The following is a 15,416-nucleotide window of genomic DNA, read 5'->3' as shown; positions in this document are numbered from 1 at the left end:
AAACTTATTATTGAGCACACCAAAGGAATGGAGGGACTATGGAGCTCAGCAAAGTAACCCTAGGAATATCTTTGTACAAATCAGCACCACAGCCTATTAAGTGTCCCTTGTGTACAAGGCAGTTTGGTGGTGGATTGATAAGAGAAGCAGCAGTGTTGAAAAAGCCCCACTATTTGCCAAAAAAACATAGTTGCCTCCCAACAGCCATTGCTAGTCACATGGGCTCCTAAGAACAACAGATGAGTTTTTGACTACTCTGAGGTGTGACAAAAAAAATACAATCCCAGACTATTACAAATGCACAACTGCAGAGTAGAAGCTCTCATTTTATTGCTGACATATACAAAGTGAATTCCTACAAATGACTGGACCAAGACCACGGCCTTCAACATCCAATCAGGTGCAGCGCCAATTTCAGTTTGAGGTGTAAACAGATTTTGTATCGTCTTCCCCCACCTTTATGTCACCCTATATTGCATATCTGCATTTTGTGTTTATCTTAGCAGTATAGTTAACATTGATTAAAAAAATTCCAAGAGAAATAAAAACCAACATAGAACAACTGGTTACATAAGATAAGGAAGCAAAAACAGGCAAGTTCATACATTAACATTTTTAGATATGAAAATAATGTTCTTTAGTAAGATGTTGAGGTTTACATAAAAATCTCAGCAATCATTGAGGTTCCGTTTCATTCTTGAAGTGAAGTTTTGACCAAACACCCCTCACCTCCAATCAAACCCACCTGCATATTGAGTATGTTGCATAAATATATAGTCCAGCATGATATAAAAACAATTAATAAATGTCAGACACTAGAAAACAAAAATGTATCTCAGGTAAAAATAAATAAAACATCAAGCCACACATTTTAGCAGTCTGACCCAGCTTTGAGTGAATTCCTTCACTTGCCTGCAGAGATACAGAAATGTATTTCTTCTGCAACACTTAAGGTTTCCTTAAAGTGCCAACATGAATGCAGATCCTCATCCATCTGGAGCTGGGAAACACCTGTGATGTTGTCAGCTGAGCCTTCGGGGTGATAAATGACATGGCTGTTCCCACAGCAGAATGCAGTATACTGCCAACCTAGTTAGTGACAGAAATGTGAAATGTACATCCAACTGAATTGTTGTAATACATATAAAAGGGACCCCAAACCCCCCCTTCTGATCAGTAGTGCACTGTCCATGTTCCCCGATTATTAAAAAGTAACAGGTGGCAACACTGTAGCATTAGGGATAAACCGTTTTTTTTGTTCCCTTTCAGCTTGTTAAAGAGTTGACTCAAGTGCCTTGTCAAAAGGAACCGAAGTAAAACAAAATAGCTTCAGACCCTTTCACCATCAGCTAAGCCGTGGCAAGTTCTCTTCAACTTCAAGTCCCATGGGAGACAATAAGGTGAGGCCTTTTATTTCCTTTTTACTGAAGCTAAAAATCAAGGATGCTGTCCTAAAATGAAAGGTACTTTGTGCTGACTTGTATTTCTAACCAAAGGGCAACAGGAAAACAGAAAGTCATACAAGATAAAAAGTGAGCTTTGAATAACGTAAATGCACAAACAACATTTTGCCTATACTTCTATTGGATGTACTGTTTAAATGTTGGGCAAATACTGGATAGAAAATCTGGGCTTCTCTATTTTTGGAGTACTGAGGCAACACTTAAGATGCATCAGATCTGCATGTGGGGTAAGCACGCCTTGTACAGACATGTCTTGGCCGACTCAATGTGAGGGCCTTGCAGTGTAGGACACAGCACACTCACAAATAAACCTGCATGAAAGGAGTGAGAGGAGAAGCCAGTAGATAGGAAAGCATGCTCAACTTTGGTTTTACAGAACTCTACTGAACTCCCCCATACTCCATGCTGTGGAGTGTTGCACATGGCTTACTACAGTTTGGATATGTAAAACTTGCACACAGTGTATACCAAGTCCACTAATGGGGTTTTTATGGATTGACGAGGCTTTGGTGAAATGGCCAGTATTTACAGCCATGCCAGTGAATAGATATTCTAAATAAATTTGAGGGTCCTAAAGAAATAATCACAAATGTACAGATTTTTTTTACCCAACAGGTACAGATGCTTAGATCGTTGTGTATCATAGCATTTTTTTTGCCTTATATAAAAGATTATATCTTGTGCTACACCGATTTGCTTCAGTTTTTACCTGCAAAAAACTTACCAAGTATTTCAAGAAAAAGTGGAGAATTTCTAAAATATTTTAAATGCTTATAATTTATATAAACATTTAAGAAATGTTTCAGTTACTGAGGTACTTATTTCATCAGAACTAATTAGAGAATAGGTATACATTACAAATTGAAAATTCTAGACAGCCAACAGGGCCAAAAAACACCTACATTGAATATTACTTGTCTGTGACAACATCACAAATTAAACTAAAAAGCAAACTTTTAAAACAACTTAATGTCCTTACCTGAAAGTAAACATAGGGCAGCATTTTAGATTAACAATGATGCTACTATAAACAGGGAACTAAAAGCTGATGAAACTATCTGAGCCATGTATCCACTTGTTTACCACGTTTACAAGGATGACATTGCAAGGCTGTACTCAAATGCAGGGTGAGGGTTACATATGAGCCGGAGACGGCACCTTAAAATATAGGACTTCTCAACTTCCAAACTCTCGCAAGTGTAAATCAGACTACTTCTTACTGAGAGCAAGAAGTTCACTTCTCAGAAACGTACCAGCACTTAATAGTGTCTTAATGTGAATGAGGCCTAAGAAGAAATTAAGAATGGGTCCAGTTTTCCCCAGAATCAATACCACCCAGCCACAACAAAAGAAAACCCTTGAATAACAAGTTTAAAGCTCAGAGATAAGAGTATATCAAAAGTCAAAGAATTTGGAACATGGAGAGAACTGTAATGCCCACAGTCCTTCCCTTGACAGCAACAGTGTGACTTGTAAATTCCAAGTGTATGTAAGAAATAGAGAAGGAACAAGAAAACACTTCACAAGATTTGAAGGATAAAAAGCAGCAACTGTGTGGTCAGTTGGAATCCAATTCCAAATGCGCCAGCGCGATGAGAATTGGCACAACCAAAGTGCTATGTGACTTTATAGGGGCAGATGCTCCACCAGAACTGTTTGCACAATGATATCAGATATTTAGACTCATCATGTCCAAAAATAAAATAAGTCATCCGATAGAGAGGAAAAAATATTACATGTAGTGTTTATATTAGTGGAGTCCAACTAACCAAGACAGGTTACGACCAAAACAAAAGACGATTTACAAGTGGAGCAGGTTTCAGTGCTGGTGAGTGGGATGCTGGTAGGCCCGACCTGAAAAAAAAACTAAAAACTGTCCGCTGTCTCAGAGTCTTGTTCTAAATTTGCATTTCATCATTCCATAGCTATAAAAATAGATATTGTCTTGTTTGCTTCTTTTGGTGTATATATTTTGTTTCCTTAGTCCCTATATGTTTTATATATAAACACACAAAGGAGATGAATAAAATAAAGCAAGCCCAGATAATAACAGTTCACAATGGGCAGCCAAAGATTTAGAAAATAAAAAATATACATTAAAACACCCCAATTTAAAAAAAGAAAAGAAAGAAAATCTATCTTCACCGCCAATGTTTTGTTGTCATCATTGAGGATGACACTGGAGAAGTAAACCTACCAAAAAGAAAGAAAAAAAAGGAAAAAAAAATCTATTGTAGGGGAAAATATTTTATATATGCAAAAGGAAAACGCAGCCCTGTGGGAATGGAGGAACACCTTAGGCTCGCTGGCTGACCAAATCTTGTGAGATGAACTTGCGCAGACGCTCCAGGTACTGGCTATATAGTTCAATGTCATTGTGTCCAGCTCCTTCCACCCAGAGAGGTTCCACAGCCTTTGGGCATCGTTCAAACAGAGCCAGCCCATGTGAGAAATCGATAACCTCATCTTCCGTGCCATGAATAATCAAAACGGGTGAGCTTATTTTTGATACCTTTTCGATGCTGTAGAGAGTAAACAGAAGAATGACAAAAGGGCATTAGGAAAACATGTGCTCTAGAGACTTAGACAAACACAAGTATAAAAACACACGTACTTTGGAAAAGCGTCAAAGCAGTAGGTCTTCCTGGTGTCTGGAAAGGCAACTCGCATACCAGAAGTCAAGGGGGAATGCAGAACCACAGCAGCACATTCGTATCGAGATGCTAGGTCAACTGTGGGTACCGTGCCAATGCTCTGCCCATACAGGATAATGTTTTCAGGACTGATGCCATACCTACAAAGAAATTCCAGGTGTCAGTTATATATTTTTGCTGCCTAAGGTGATAATACTTGATGTAGGCTCTAGCCTACACTCGCTGGGCAAATTCTTAGGAACACTAAACCAATACTGGGTGGGGCCTCCTTTGCTCTCAAAACAGTCTCAATTCTTTGTGCCATGGAATCCACAGCCCATTACACCACCACCAGCAGCCTGGACAGTTGACACAAAGCAGGATGGGTGCATGGATTCATGCAATGACATCACCATTTGTATGCCTGATCCAAAATTAAGATTCATCAGACCAGGCTCCATTTTTTCCATTTTGCAACTCTCTAGTTTTGGTGTGCCTATTCTCATTGCAACCTCAGCTTTCTGTTCTTGACTGACAGGAGTGAAACTCGACATGTTTTGCATTCCATGATGTTTTTTTTCTGCTCACTACAGTTGTAAAGAGAGATTACCTGAGTTACCTTTGCCTTTGTGTAAATTCAAACTGGTCTAGCCATTCTCCTCTGACTTCACTGGACTTTTCTTTTGGCATCATTCTGAGTAAACTCTGGAGACTATTGTGCATAGAAATCTCATAAGATCAGTAGCTACAGAAATACTCCAACAACCAACCCAGGGTCAACATCATTGAGATCATGTTCCATTATCCCACCCCCCCGCCAATTCTGGTGTTTAATGTGAATATTATCTGAAGCTCCCGACCTGTATCTGCATGAATTTATGCATTGTGCTGCTGTCATATGATTGGCTAATTAAATAATTGCATGGATTAGCAGGTGTACAGGTGTTCCTAATAATTTGCTCAGCGAGTATATACAGTATCTGTAATAAACTGCAATTCAGGGCCCACACAATCTCTTAGCTTCAAGAGAGGGGAGAAAATCCTTAGTAGGAAAAGTGGCACTGTAACCATCAACACATGCAAGTCGAACCATAGCTTATCCATGCAACAGACTAAATAACAAACCCGACCGAAAGGAAAACAGAGTTCAAAAACTGAGTGAAAACAGGAATGTGAACCTTCAAAAGTCTCCGACACTCTAATCAAACATATACACTTGTGATCTTAATACTCCCAATTCCTAATTAGTCAATAAAACGTTCTTTTGAGATTTACAGACACAAGCAAATGAAGATGACATACAGTATATTGAGTATTCAGTACAGAGTCACTTATAACAATATCAGGCATGCCCTACATATGGAGTATGTTTGCTGCTTGTGTGCACATCAATGCCCACCCTAAAAAAATCAAGTCTGTTCAAGTGTCTTGTGCAGTATGTTTATAGCTGTATGCAAATATGAGGGCAAACACTGCCAAATGGTGTGTTTCATTAAATGTGGAAGTGAAAACCACAGGGGTCAAACACAATCCTGACAAATTTTGGCATATTGTAATGCACAAATACTACTTGCTAAATTTAAAATTTTAACAAAATAAAACAGTAATTATAGCATGTACAAAATTTCAGATACCTTTCAAATTACTTTATAATTTAGGACTAGTTAAAGCCTTCAATTAAGCCAGATGAAGTCAATTCCAGAACTGAATAAACAGTATGACCCCTTTAACCTCTCAGGCTGTTGTGCCTACTCCCACCAACCCTGTGCTTCTCTACTCTTAAGTGGATGACTGAAGACTTGAAATTAAAGATAACCAACTCTTAGTGTTACATAGCAGGGGAAGGCTATAAAGAGATATGTAAACTTCAAAATTGGAATTTACATTACACCTTGCCTGACGAAGGGACCCTTAGCTGCCTCGAAAGCTTGCATTTGTAATCTATTTAGTTAGCCAATAAAAGGTGTCGTTTCACCCAACTTTCTCTTGTATCAATCTATGGCTAACACAGTACAACACTCTACTACTGCCAGAAACACTGAGAAATAGAAGTTAAGGACTAATGTTGAAGTTAAGCACTTTAAAAGGACAAAAAAAATCTTTGATCAAGCTGCTCATAAATGCAATACATACCTGTATACAATCCACATATGATTGCAAAGAATATAAAGAAAGGTTTTGTTGACACCAGAATGGTGGTCTACAGTGCAGAACTGCTTTCATAAAAATTGACCAAATGAAAAAATGTTAAGAAGGAAACCAACAAACTAGGCAAGTCCTATTTATGTGTGTTATAACAATGCCTATATAAACTTTCTAACATTGTCCTAAAAGTATGAAACACTATTTGGCAAAAACTGCATAAAAGGTGAAGTCTTTATTTAAAAACCACACAGACATATATACACACACACACATGCTCGGCACCATTCCATCTCTCTATCATGGGAATGGGTTATTATGCTTTTGGTTATATGATTGGCAGAGGCACATGAAATATAGACGCAGGTAGAAAGAAAAAAATGCAATCAACCAAGTGCCAAAGTCCAATTAATATCCCAGTGTCACAACACAAAGAGAAGATGAAGATATATTATTGAGAAAAACACCATTCCAAAACATACATTAAAACTAAGTACCTTCAGGAATAAGAGTAAGGGTATTCAATGGTCGTCACAGCACCTAGATCTACACATTATTTCTGAAATTAGCAGGGAGGTCTCAAACAAGTAGTGCATGAAACAGACCCAAAAACATCAATGAAATAGAAAAACATAGTTGGGAATCCTAAAGCAAGAACAGACACCCTTTTAGCTGGCTATATGAAATGCTTGGAAGCTGTTTCTACCAGAGGTGTCAATATATTGAATCAAAGGGTGTCTGAAATCAGCATGCCATATTAATGGTTTTAATTTTTCTAAATTTAAAGAAACAAGTCACAGTTTTTAAAACTTTTTTAAACCATTCATTACTTCTAAGAATTTCTTGCTGAGCAAAGTTTCAGTAAGGCATACTATCTAACCTGGGTGCCCCAATTTTTCTACACATTTGCACTTAAACCAAGACTAATGTATCTCGCAAAGTCAGAGGTGTTTGATATATTGAGTGAATGTTTGTATTATGCACATAAACACTGAATTACAAGGAGAAGCATTCTTTGTACTTTATGAAATTATCTTTCATGCAGGAATTGTACTGTACCGAGTATTAGTTTACTGCAAATAGGAAGACGTGTAAAATAGGCTATCAGTGTTGTCTTGCTCCACATACTATTTTCTCTCTCTACAGATATACAGTACAGTCAGGTTCATAAGCATTTGAACAGTGACACAATTTTCAGAATTTTGCCTCTGTACACACCACAATGGATTTTAAACAAAGCAATCAAGATGTGATTGAAGTGTAGAATCTCAGCTTTAATTGAAGGGGTGTAACAAAAATACATGAGCGGTTTAGAAAAGACAGACATTTTTATACATTTTCTGGGGCTTAAAAGTATTTGGACAAACTTAACAGTCATAAATATAATGATCATTTTCAATATTTGGCTGAAATACTTTCCATTTAATGAGTGCCTGAAGTTTTGAACTATGGTCATCTCCAGATGCTGGGTTTCCACTCTAGTGATGCTTTGCCAGGCCTTTACTGCAGCGGTCTTCAGTTGCTGCTTGTTTGTTGGACTTTCTGCCTTCAGTTTTGACATCAGTAAGTGAAATGCATGTCCAGTTGGGTTGAGGTCAGTTGATTGACTGTGTTGAAAAGCACTTGGTTTGCTTTCACAGTGTGTTTTTGGCTCATTGCCTATCCACACTAAGTGTTTTGAAGCATTTGGCTGAATATGAGCAAATAGTACTTCAGAATTCATCCTGTGACTTCTGTCAGCAGTCATATCATCAATAAACACATGTGACCCACTCCCATTGGCAGCCATGCATGCCCATGCCATAACATGGCCTCCAGCATGTTTCACAAATTATGTGGTATTCATTGGACCATGAGCTGCTTTGTTACTTCTCCATACTCTTTTCTTTCCATCATTCTGCTATTTACTGATCTTAATTTCATTTGTCCAAAGAAAACTGTTACAAAACTAGAGAGGCTTTTAAAAATGGTTTTCTGGCAAAGTCTAATCTGTGCTTCCTATGCTTGAGGTTTACCAGTTGTTTGCACCTTGTGGTAAACCCTCTGTCTTTACTTTCATGAAGTCTTCTCTTGCTTGTAGACTTTGGCAAGGATAGGCCTACCTCCTGGAGAGTGTTCTTAGTTTGGCTAAAGGTGTTCTTCACCAAGGAAAGAATTCTGTAGTCATCCAGGCACAGTTCTCTGGTGTTGTCCAGGCCTTCTGGTGTTGCTGAGTTCATCAGTGTGTTCCTCGTCTTTAAGAATGTACCATATTGATTGATTTGAACTCTCTTGGGGCCTCATGTATAAACGGTGCGTACGCACAGAAATGTTGCGTACGAACGTTTCCACGTTCAAATCGTGATGTATAAAACCTAAACTTGACGTAAAGCCACGCACATTTCCATGGTAGCTCATACCCTGTCGTACGCAAGCTCTCCGCTCGGTTTTGCAGAGTGGCAGCACCCGGCGTCAAAGCAATGCTACTGTTCCTGTGTGGTTTACCTTTCTTTTTCAGATCCACATCCCTGACGCGGCTTTATAAATACACCGAAATTAACCGAATGTTGTTTATTAATTAATGCATCTGATTGTAATTAACCTGTAACAATATAATGGTCCACAAAATGGTCAAACTATTCCAAATACCATAGCTGCTTTAGCGTTGATTTACATATTCAAAGAGGCGTAATTCTGAGAGGAGCTGGGGCGGGACAGCAAGCGCATGCACATGCGTTACTTTTCACGCTGATCGGGATTTATGTAGCGGAAGAACGTGGAAGTTTGCGTACGCACAGATTCCTGCATCTGGATTTTTCTGTGTGTACGCACATTCCCACTTTTGTACTTAACGCCATGTTACACTGCGAATTCTACGCACGGCGTTATACATGAGGCCCCTGGCGTTTCTGCTGTTTCTCTCTAAAGGGTTCGTTTTCTCTGCCTAATGATGGCCTGTTTTTACTTGCATGGGAAGCTCTTTGGACATCATATTGAGAATTCATAGTGACCAAATGCAAATTCCACACTTAAAATCAACTCCAGATCTTCTACCTGCTTAATAGTTAAAGAAATAATGAAGGCCCTGCTCACACTTGGCTATGGAACAGCTTGTCAGTCAATTGTCCAAATACTTCTGAGCACCTGAAAATGGCGGGACTTTGTCATTCCTAAAGGTCTCATACTAGATTTATGTTAAACTGTTTGAATTAAAACTTGGAAGCCTAAACTTCAATCATGGACTTATTTATTCATTTCAAATCTATTGTGGTGTCATACAAAGCCAAAATTATGAAAACTGTGTGACTGTCCAAATACTTATGGACCCAACTGTATTTTGTATAGTTTTATTGGGATGGCGTATTTGAAGTGTAGAACTCACCTGTGTTGCAATGGGTTCATTACATTTTTTTTTCTCCCATTTTCATGAACCCTTTCAAGCAGACTGAAACGATCATATTAAAACTTGAAAATTAAATAGCACCATATGTACAATAATATAACTTAACCAAGGGAAACATCAACTGGGATTGTCATCTGAACCAATATTTGAGAGGAATATTTCAATGGAATGATGCATCAATTATTAGTACTGCTGCCTTACAGCTCCAGAAGACTGGGTTCAAATCCCAGACCACAATTGTCTGTGTGGAGTTTACAGAGTGAGATTCACAGTTATACCCATGCATTTAGCGATTATACACATGATGCTACACACACTCCTACATACAAACCCCTACACTGATGCATTAATCCAAACTCTCTTGCTCTTAAGTCATTGTCATATGTAGGTGGTCATTCAGAACCTATTAAAAGTGGTAATATCTGATGTAACAAGCAACTCTCAGATAAATGCTACAGTAATACATCAAAGATGGGCAATTGTGCCTATAGGTTTAAAAAAAAAACAAAAAAAACAAAAAAACTGAAAACTGAACACCATCCTCGCCCTCCATTTTCAGGATTGGGCTACAATTTACTGTTGTCAATGAGTGATGAGTTACTGTAAGGTTTAAGTTCTTTTTCACCTTTTGAATCCATGTCATGTGTCCAGCAATGTAAATGTTTTAACTACCAGTCTGAGTCTACATGGTGTTGATCCTCAATTGTTTCCTTATTGTGAGGTGTTTCTTCTGTATTTGTGGGATCATTTAATTAAGTCCTGCATTAAGAGCAGATGTTTGGCTTAGGCTTTGCAGATTTTTGTTCCAACCAATTTCACTACTAGTGAGTTATTTCTACCTTTAATTGATCTCACTGTTTAATTAGCTGACCTTAATTATCTTGTATTTTGCTTTGAGAAAAAAAAACACGATTTATAACAAAAAAATTTGAAAACTGTATTTTTAAACTAAAATGATCTCCATCTACACTAGTTTTTTCATATTGTTTAAAAAATCATTACCTCCACTACTAAAATAACTGAATACAGATATGACAGATTTTCTCCAACACTGAGCATATGTGCATCCATAGAAAAATCTTTGAAGGGACTAAAACACTGTTAGCCACAAGATGTATCACAATCTGTAGTGATTGATAAATTTGCAATTTGCACATATATACAGCATTCAAACTGTACAAAACGCAATTTAGATGCATACAGGTAAGCAACACAGTAAGAGCCATGGAAAGCAATTCCTCTCTTTCTCTTATGTTGAAATATGGTTTTCTTCTGTTAAGGGTGACCAATCAGGAAAGGCGACATTTAATAAACACGAACCAATCAGAGCATGATTAGACTGCATTTTCACAACTATACATTTTCACCTATTCACATTGGAACACTGATTCTGTGTTTTCAGAATTATGTAACTCTGGACAGCATTTCCAAACGTCTCAATTTAATAGAAATTAAAAAGCAAGAACAATTAATTCTTAACCATCTAACACAGATACATTTTTGTTTAATTTACTAAAGACAATATAGCATAACCAACTTGTATTGTCTTGACAAATATAAAAAATACACTGGGACACAACCACTTGCTTAATTAACCTCCTTAACATTATATTTTTTCTCAAAAACACATGTAAAAAGAGATGCATTTTTTGGCTTGAAAAATGGCATTTTTATTAAATCTCATCTTTCTACTGTAAAATGTACAAATAAATAAAAGTAGAAAGTCAGAAGTGTATAATGATACAAATAATAATAATAACAACAGACAGCACACTGCACATGTGCGAGTGAAGCAAGTGTAACTTTTTGGGATTCCCAGAATTGCTTTAAGTTTCACTGACCATTTCAGTTTCACTGCCTGAAGACAGATCAACTTCGGCACAAGAGGTATTTCTTATGAGACACCATTATGAGGCAAGGAGAAGACACATCTACACCATTTCCCAGGTAACACTGGGGCCTGATGGTTACACAAGACATGCCCATACTGTGGCCCAAGTAACACTCAGCTCTAACGCTGTTGGCACTTTTACAGCCTGAGTAAACCTCAGGTCTTGCACGAGATGGGTCTGTATTGTTGCCCAAGTGAGACTTGGGACTTACGCTTTTAGCACTGTTTTTACAACCTGATTGATGCTTGGATCTAACACTAAGGAGGTTAAGGTACGAACTCAGGTAAATTAAGAAATTGACTAGTATAAAAACCAGAAGCCAGGAGAAACCCCAAGGCTGAACTTGAGAACCACCGATTTAGAAGGTATTTGTGGGCTTGGGGATTTAGAACTGCCAAATGTTACTTTTGATAATTAACTCTGAGACATGTTAAAGATCATCTCGTGTTCCAGATGCACCATTGTAATTCTGTTTATTTTTTTTTTTCACCTTATAAACACAAAGAACACCTTTTTAAAGCCAAATTACACCACTTTTGGTATTACCTTTTATTTAAAAAAATGCTGTTTAAAGGTCTTGTGATGACCAAGGTAAAAAAAAGTGTTCTCTTAAAATCTGAACTGTGATTACTTTTTCCATTTCTTCCTAGCATCTAAGCAACCTGGGCTGTGCCACTATGTAACTCTATGGAGTCATATTCCAAAAAATGGGTAAAAGCCTTTTGTGGAGTGTAACGTGAATACTAGAAAATATACTGCTCAAAAGAATTAAAGGAACACTTTTTAATCAGAGTATAGCATAAAGTCAATGAAACTTATGGGATATTAATCTGGTCAGTTAAGTAGCAGAGGTGGTTGTTAATCAGTTTCAGCTGCTGTGGTGTTAATGAAATTAACAACAGATGCACTAGAGGGGCAACAATGAGATGACCCCCAAAACAGGAATGGTTTAACAGGTGGAGGCCACTGACATTTTTCCCTCCTCATCTTTTCTGACTGTTTCTTCACTAGTTTTGCATTTGGCTACAATCAGTGTCACTACTGGTAGCATGAGGTGATACCTGGACCCTACAGAGGTTGCACAGGTAGTCCAACTTCTCCAGGATGGCACATCAATACGTGTCATTGCCAGAAGGTTTGCTGTGTCTCCCTGCACAGTCTCAAGGGCATGGGGGAGATTCTAGGAGACAAGCAGTTACTCTAGGAGAGCTGGAGAGGGCCATAGAAGGTCCATAACCCATCAGCAGGACCAGTATCTGCTCCTTTGGGCAAGGAGGAACAGGATGAGCACTGCCAGAGCCCTACAAAATGACCTCCAGCAGGCCACTGGTGTGAACGTCTCTGACCAAACAATCAGAAACAGACTTCATGAGGGTTGCCTTAGGGCCCAAATGTCTACTGCGCCCTGTGCTCACTGCACAGCACCAGGGAGCTCAATTAGCATTTGCCATAGAATGCCAGAATTGGCAGGTCCACCACTGGCATCCTGTGCTTTTCACAGATGAGAGCAGGTTCACCCTGAGTATATGTGAAAGACGTGAAAGGGTCAGGAAAAGCCGTGGAGAATATTATGCTGCCTGTAACATCGTTTAGCATGACTGGTATGGTGGTGGGTCAGTGATGGTCTGGGGAGGCATATCCATGGAGCGACTCACAGACCTCTACAGTCTAGACAACGGCATCTTGACTGCCATTAGGTATCAGGATGAAATCCTTGGACCCATTGTCAGACCATACACTGGTGCAGTAGGTCCTGGTTTCCTCCTAATGCACGACAATGCCCGGCCTCATGTGGCAAGAGTATGCAGGCAGTATCTGGAGGATGAAGGAATTGAAACAATTGAATGGCCTTCACGATCCTCTGACTTAAACCCAATAGAACATCTGTGGGACATTATGTTTCGGTCCATTAGGCGCCGCCAGGTTGCTCCTCAGACTGTACAACAGCTCAGGGATGCCCTCATACAGATCTGGGAGGAAATGCCACAAGACACCATCCGTCGTCTCATTAGGAGCATGCCCCGACGTTGTCAAGCATGCATACAAGCCGTGGGGCCACACAAGATACTGAAAAGCATTTTGAGTAGCAGAAATTAAGTTTTTGAAAAAATGGACTAGCCTGCCACATCTTCATTTCACTCTGATTTTGTGATTTACACAATTGAGCTCTCTGTAGGCAGAAAACTTTTATTTCCATTAAAAGACTTGGCATCCTTTTGTTCCTAAGACATTGCCCTGTCGTTATTTGTATAGATATCCAACTTCATATTGAGATCTGATGTATCTAATGTGTTTCTTTAAAGTGTTCCTTTAATTTTTGTGAGCAGTGTATTTACACAACCACTAAACCCACTTAGAAAGATAATGTACAACATTAAATTAAATCATTGTGGGAAGAGCTATAGCCTACAAAAACATTTTGAGCAGCGTGCGTCTATCATTCATAGGGGTCACAGCTACTGGAACACAATCCAAATGGCAGCAACATTTGTCACTTTACTCCCATGTATTACAGATAATCTGAAGAACTGAAATGTGGACCCTTTCACAGAGAATTTGATTCAAATTATGCTTGGGGAAAATGTATAAAACTAAAAACAGCAAAAACATTGCCACGATCTTAGCTATTTGTAAATATATATTTTAGGTGTTTAGGAAGAGTGTGGATGCAAAGACTAAAACTGTTAAGTTTAACTTTGGTAGGGCAAATTCTGAGCAAATGAGGCAAAGTCGAAAGAGGATAGACTGGGATAAGCTTTTAAGTGTGGAGACTGTCAAGGAGCAGTAGAACAGGTTTAAAAATGTTTTACAGGTAATGCAGGACAGGTACATACTTACATTTGGAATTAATAGAAAATGTAAAAAAACCCTGAAGTGGGTTAATAAAGAGTTAAAAAAGAAGCCGCAAAGGATAAAAATAGCTATGTAAGATGTATAACTCCAAAGTGAATCGTAGGGTGTATGAAAACATGAGGGCAGCCATTAAGAAGGATATTAGGGAGGCTAAAAGACAATTGGAGAGGAATATAGCAGAGAAGGCAACCCTAAGAAATTCTTTCAGTATTTTAGCAGTAAAAGAACATTAAAGGAGCAGGTGAAGTGCATCAGGAATACAAAAGGGGAATTCAAAAATACAGACAGTGAAATACCAGATGCTCCAAACTTGCATTTTTCCCAGAGGTCTTCACAAGTAAGGAAGTGGATAACCTCCCAGCAGGAAATAAGACTACTAAGGAGACACTGATTGATTTGGAAATTGTAGAGGGAGAAGTACTACACAGATTAAATAGGCTGAAATCAAACAAATCTTCAGGACCAGGTAATATTTACCCTCAAGTTCTTAAGGAGGTTAACAATGTAATATTGTGAACGTGGCCGCTCCTCCGAAACCCCCTCTTAAACAGTGATTCAGTGGGAAACAAACAGTTTTTCATCTCCTCTTTGCGGGATAGCTGGTTAGCCTGCTGCTTGCTGCCGTGCTGAGCGATCTGCATCTAGCGCGGGGTTTCAAGCATTTAAAAGATTGTGCTGCGGCTGTCCTAGTGTCTCACTGCCTTGTCTCTCTTCCCTCAGACACCCTCTGCTCCGGTCGGGGCTCCCCAGCCACCGCACCCCTTTGAGGAGAAAGATTTTGTGTTCTTTTGACCAAGAGGCGGAGCCAAGGCAGCCAGTTTGACAGTTGTCCTTTGTGCAGCCGAATCGCTCCTCAAATAGATTTGTGTTTGTTCCGCCTGTACGAGAATAAAGTTTCCGTCTCTTCAAAAATCCCCCAAGTGCTCTTCTGCAACTTTACAACCCAAGCGTGACAATATATAAACCCTTGACACATATTTTTAGGTAGTCACTACACACTGAGGAAATTCTGAAGGACTGGAAAATGGCAAATATTATCCCATTATATAAA

At 38.8% G+C, this 15,416-nt stretch overlaps 1 protein-coding gene across 1 annotated transcript in view; it reads right to left on the bottom strand.

Annotated features, from left to right (window-relative positions):
- Window positions 1-294: 294 nt before the first annotated feature.
- Window positions 295-15,416, bottom strand: part of LOC120537732 (alpha/beta hydrolase domain-containing protein 17A) — a 31,945-nt gene continuing 16,823 nt past the window's right edge. Inside the window, exons 4-5 of the mRNA XM_039766889.1 lie at window positions 4,078-4,257; window positions 295-3,985 (exon numbers count right to left, since the gene is read on the bottom strand). Of these exons, the coding sequence (XP_039622823.1) occupies window positions 3,760-3,985; window positions 4,078-4,257 (406 nt within the window). The 3' untranslated portion in view covers window positions 295-3,759. The remainder of the gene's footprint in view (window positions 3,986-4,077; window positions 4,258-15,416) is intronic.

This window comes from Polypterus senegalus, chromosome 10 (assembly GCF_016835505.1).
Source record: "Polypterus senegalus isolate Bchr_013 chromosome 10, ASM1683550v1, whole genome shotgun sequence".
In the NCBI taxonomy this organism is placed as follows: domain Eukaryota; kingdom Metazoa; phylum Chordata; class Cladistia; order Polypteriformes; family Polypteridae; genus Polypterus; species Polypterus senegalus.
Note: the sequence above shows the minus strand (reverse complement) of the source record. Positions and strands in the feature narration are given on the sequence as shown.